Raw genomic sequence first — 5,839 nt, 5'->3', positions numbered from 1 at the left:
TATATATATATATTTCCCTTCTTATTCTGCTAACAACCTTCATTCCAATCTGTTAATCCACATTTTTCATGAACTGCTATGTTAGCAGTCACGATGACAGTGAGATCAGTGTATGGGTCCCGAGGGCGCTCTGCGACACGTACTCTGATCCTCCTGAAATCCACAGGCTTTCGGATTAGCTCGTAATACTCCGGTACTTCTTTCTTAGAGGGAAGCTGCACAAAACCTTTACTGATCTGTCGTCCCAGCCTGCAAGAACAAGATGAGGTTTCAGATAATCTCATTTGATAAAAAAAAACAAAAAACTTCAGTGGTAATACAGTAAAGGGCTGACATTTCAAAGTCCTAGTGGAGTCTCACAATGACTACAGATGTAAGGCTACTCCTCGCATCTACAGATATAGACAAAAGAAATTAACAGTTTTACAATTTTAAAGTTTAAGTTTTTTTTGTTTGAAAGGTTATAGAAAATTGTTTGTCATAAACTACAAATACAAAATTCATTCCTATTCATAAAATGCTTAAATTGCTTACAAGTGAAAATCCAATCGAAATGATTTCACGTTGACAATGTGTGACTTTTGCTACGGTGTCATCAGCCTTTTTATTTATTTTCTTCCTATTTTTTTAAAACAAAATATTATTTGAGTCAAATAATCAGAATGTAAATTATGCAGTCAGTTTTACCATCACATTTCCAGAATCCAACTTGCTGAGGTGGGTTAAGCATGTTTGACCGCTTAACCTTAACCCCCACAGTGGCAAGCTTAAAAGTTAGTTGTTTTTTTTCACCGTAGCCTCATATGTGTTGGAAACAAATGAGTCAGTGGAGAAGATGAACTTTGACTAGACAACTATAGCTGTGTACGAATTCAGAACTAGAAATTACTTCGTTTTTTTTTATTATGAAATTAGAATAGAAATAAGACCGGAAGATAAATATCTGTGGATTCGGACAGGTCTAGCCTTCACCAACTGTCCCCGCCCCCACCTCCGCGTAACTCATGTTGCCAAGCAACCGTGACAGCGTGAAGCAGAGAGAAGAAAAAAAACAACAACAACGAAGCCGAAGTTTGTTTTTCAGTCATGTATTACTGATTTCTATATTATTCTTCACTTTTTATATTAAAGGATGTTCCATAGTAAAAAGAAAATCTCTTAGTTTGATTCTAAAATGTTAAAATGTGTACTGCACTTTTCTACAAGAAATACAAATTATTCATTTACAAATATAATACTCTCCACATCGCAGATAGGACATTACGGTTAAATAAACCTATGTTTGAAGGTTTAACTTTAATTAATCAATCAAACCGATGTGCTCTGCTTTGAAATACTTTATAAACCAAACATTTTTCAACCAGACCTGTCTGAATAATATCGGTGTTTAACTCCCACTCATTGGGGAAAGCTAGCGGGAGTTTTTATAACAAAGTGCCAAGAGTTAGGCGTTTTCTCTCGGCATACCGAACCTGGAGCGCCCGGCCAGCTGATAGCAGGCGGGGGAGCTGGCTGTTAACGCAGCGGTAGCAGACAGGTCCGAAAATGTCAGAGCAATATTGCAATTAGGTGATGTATTGATGAACCGAGCAGATATTTGAGATTTACACACTTACATTCTCGCCTAAAAACTTTGTACCAAATCACGTTGTGTCATTTAAAGTGTTATATAGCTAAATAATTTGTCGCTATTCACCGCCATTGACGCTCTGCCTGAACGCCCAACAGGAACCCGCAATGAATTATGGGATATCGTGGGCCGTGAAGGATACACCGGACCCATCCTTCAAATCTGGGGAAAAGAAGGACGCATTTGAAGGACGCATTTGAAGGAGTCTTTGAATTCGGACAGGCCTTGTCGCCACGCTATGACGTAATCGGCCTACAAATCCGTCCTTCGAAGGATGCAGACCCTGAATTTCGACACAGCTAATATTTCCTCTTACCCATGATAGACACAAAAAAGCTAGCTAGCTAGCAAGGGTATATGAGCAGCTAGCTAACCGTGGTTGAAGCTCAACCATGTCCAGTAACGGAACGCAGTGAAGATGTCAAATGTGAAAAAAAAAACTACTTAACCCTTGTGTGTTCGAGGACTGAGGCAAACGTAGAGGTCTGTGGAAAATGATACAAGTTTTAAGTGTGTGGGGTCGGTTGGACCCCATTTCGACATACAAGGGTTAAGAGGTTAACCCTTGTATGTACCCTTTTCCACAGTTCTCTGCGTTTGCCTCAAGGGTTAAAATAGCCCTGCCACGTCAAAATTTAAGACCTGTGATGATTTAATTTAACACCAACTCACATCTTTTCGTGAACTAAGGCATTCATTCAAATTTTCTAAGACTTTTTAAGCATGCGCAGACACCCTGTTAAGTATCTGCATAGCTTTGCGTGTGATTAAGTTATGTTATTGAATCATTGCAGTGATATTTGAGTTTGCGTTGCAAGAGTTCCAGTGCTCATGTTGCAGAATTTTTTCGACAAATTCACAAAAATCCATGACGGCCTGGTGTGCATGGATTGTTTTTCCATGGCGAAGTGCGTTCCTATGCCACTGCGGCTACAGGCAGAGTCCACTAACATATGTCAGTATCGGCGAACATCGCAAGTTAGACTGTTCCTGATGAACTTCCTGTAAACATCTTTGCAAAGCTGAAATGAACCAGAGCAGTTTTTTCCAAAAGATTCAGGTGAACCCAAGTTGAACTAGAAGCACAGGCAGAATAACTATGAAAAATAAGGCAATAAGGTAAGGCAAGGTGTCTTACTTTACCTTAATTCTCGTCATACCTTCATCATTAGCTAAAATGAAGGTACGTTCTGAAGTGTTCTAGATATCTGTTGTGATTCCATCAAAGGTTTGACTAGAGCGCCACTTCAGTCACTCACAGCATGCCTCTAAAGTTTCACAGGAGCTTTCCCGTTTAGAGAAGCGGAATATTCTGTAATGACTTTGATAGATCAATCTTCATTTCTTACATCACTCACAAAAAAGATGTGTATTTTTGGAAAAAAAACTTCAGAAAACTGCTGCTTATGGAGCATAAAAAAAGGCAAAATCATACAATTCGATGATATCCCACGGAGTCTTCGCTTCAGGCCTTCTGACAAAGCATTAAAAATCACATCAATGAGTGTTATTCTTATTCGCCCCCTATTTTGGATCAGAATTTTCTCACTTTAAAAGCCGAGTGTCTGCACTGGCATTCAGTACTCTGTCAGCGTAACTTCAAACCATCTAGGTAAAGAACTGGAGGATTTGTGAAAGCTTGTTGCGTTGTAGTAGCAATATTGGAACACCGGTCCACAAGCACTAGACTGACCCGTCCTTGTAGTTGATGACCATGTCCACCAGAGTGTTCAGTGTCTTGGTGAGCTCGGGTGGATTTGGAGGCAGCTTCTCAGCCGGTGGGCGTCCTCGCTTCCTTTTGACCTTTTCGCCCATCGCTTGGCCTGCCTGCAGCTCTTTCTCTCCATGGTGATCACCTTTACGTTTCTTCAGGCCGATATCTTCTTCCATGTCCTGCAGGGAGCTGTTCTTTTCTGCCTCAGGCTGGAGGAAGAGGAAGCAGTGGGTGGGAGCGGGGGGGGGAACCTAGTAAACTCAGACAGACGCACAGGGATCAGGTGAGGTTGAAGGTTTGCACGGTTTGTTCTTTTATTGCAAACCGTGTCGTGTTCTGACAGTAGACGCCTCGAGTCTCAAAAATGCTGCGGTGCTAATACGTACAGCACGTCAAAGCACAAGTTTGAAGTCTGAAAATCTCAAAAAGTATGCATTTTATTTGCTAACTGGAGTTTTTTTTTTTGACTACTATTTAGAGAAGTGCTGACAAATGGTAACTGGATTTGACAGATTTTATGCCGATCAGCCAACCTGGGACGTGGAAGTCAGAAACTACAAACCGGATCTTTTTCTGACCGCATTTGTCCATCTGCATTAACCGATGAACAACTACACCTTTCAGTGTGGATGTCGTTACTGAGGTGAGAAAAATCAGTTGCTTATTTTTAATATCAGAAAGCTCTTTTGAAGTAAAGTCAAAGGAAGTAAAAAAAAAAAAAAAGCTGTTAGAAACTTTTAGAAAGGAAGTTGCATTGAAATCTCCACAGGGAACATGCACACAGACAGCTAATAGCTAGCAATGCTAGCCAAGTTAATTATGCTAACTGCAAGCAAAAGATGCTGAAACCTGGTTAAAATACCGACTAAACTAACGATCACCTTATTTTGACTGCAGAGCGGTGTAAGAACAACTGCTCTCCCTCTCACACAGTGTGACAGCACCTCTGGCTCCGTTATAATTACTTGATCATAGAAAGGCGTCTTAGAGCTACTGGATAGTTACAATGAATGAATAAATGATTTAACAATTGAACATATCAGACAATTAAGTCATATATTAACTTAGACAAAAAATATAGAGAGCCATAATCTATTGTATCAATGTTTAAGGGATAAAAGTAAGAACCTTTTTTTATATTAGCTTATTTGCATACACATAAAGCAGCTATTTAAACCAGAGGCTATTTTAAAGATTGTCCATTTTTACGCTAAATGCATTAGAAATATTGTCAGATTATCCAGAAAGTAAAATAAGTATATATACATACTGAATTTTGTTTGTTTTTTAAGAGAAATTGGTTTTGACTCAACTTATCTGCAGGTACAAGCTTTAGCAAAAAAAAAAAAAAAAAAAAAATCAGAGATGGGAAATTGCTGACGAAATCTCTGACATACTAATATCCTTAAATATTAAAAACATATTATTAATTCCTTCATTTCTGATTTTGCAGGAAGCGCGTATAGTGACCCGAAATGCCGTGCGGCGCCTTTGCAGATTTAGAACACGTCATTTGGTCCAGAGTATATTGATGTCAAATTATTAATATTCAACATGCGATGTGAATGAATGCGGAACAGCTCAGCCACTCTACATTCTAGCAAGCCACAACGCAAGTAAAGAATAATCTCAGTCACTCTGTTGGCTTGCTCTCTGCAGAATGGCACCAAAAAAAAAAAAAAGAGGTGAATTACAGCGTGTTTCTGCATCCTTCTTCATCAATATCTGCCGCAGCCCCTGTTTCTCCAACAAAGATAAATTAGATGCCAGAAAACACGAGGATCCGTGCAGCAGCAGCAGCGGCAGCGAAGGCACGCAGACCCAGACTATAATCCAACCAGAATACTGATGCATCAGACAGGATCACACATCTGCTTTCAAATAAAGAGCGAGCAGCACACATGTGGCGACGTGTTTTCTCAAGGACAGAGGTTGGGATCGAGCTGGGACGCGGGGAGGTTTATTTGCGCGCATGTTGGTCAAAGAGGAAGAGGAGACGCGTCCAGAAAACAGAAGAGAGAGAGAGAGAGAGGGGAAAGGAAAATCAACAATCGCTGAGACAGTAAAGCGCGGAGACATGGCAGAGAGAAGAAGTGAGTTAGAGGTGACAGCAACAACAACGACGGCGAGAGCTGCGCCAATCTCAAATCCCGCTCATCATCATCATCATCATCATCATCGCTTGGTTGAGGTGCCTAGAATCGGTCGCCCCAGCAGCATACTGGAGGGGAAATATAGAGGGGGAGAGGTTGGAAAAGGGGGTGCAGGAATGAGGGGAAGGGGGGCAGGGGGTAATCCTGAAAGATGCACAGCCCATCTGAGAGCCGCCTGCATGCGTGTGCCTTCTCCTAACCAGCCTGCCTCTTCCCTGACTAATCTGGCAAAGATTCCCCTCTCATCTGTTACACACACCTACACACTCCCTCTCTTCTCCCTGACACACACACACACACACACACACACACACACACACACACACACACACACACACACAC

At 41.0% G+C, this 5,839-nt stretch overlaps 1 protein-coding gene across 5 annotated transcripts in view; it reads right to left on the bottom strand.

Moving 5' to 3' along the window:
• LOC103473353 (probable global transcription activator SNF2L2) overlaps positions 1-5,839 on the bottom strand; it is a 10,803-nt gene that overhangs the window by 4,051 nt on the left and 913 nt on the right. For 2 of the 5 annotated variants that reach the window (XM_008423524.2, XM_008423525.2), the window contains 2 exons: positions 3,324-3,595; positions 144-249 (listed from right to left, as the gene is read on the bottom strand). In XM_008423524.2, the coding sequence (XP_008421746.1) occupies positions 144-249; positions 3,324-3,595 (378 nt within the window). Of the gene's footprint in view, positions 1-143; positions 250-3,323; positions 3,596-5,038; positions 5,827-5,839 lie in introns of those variants that run through there. The other 3 variants (XM_008423526.2, XM_008423527.2, XM_017307959.1) reach the window with 2 other exon arrangements.

This window comes from Poecilia reticulata, linkage group LG12, assembly GCF_000633615.1.
Source record: "Poecilia reticulata strain Guanapo linkage group LG12, Guppy_female_1.0+MT, whole genome shotgun sequence".
Taxonomy (NCBI): Eukaryota; Metazoa; Chordata; class Actinopteri; order Cyprinodontiformes; family Poeciliidae; genus Poecilia; species Poecilia reticulata.
Note: the sequence above shows the minus strand (reverse complement) of the source record. Positions and strands in the feature narration are given on the sequence as shown.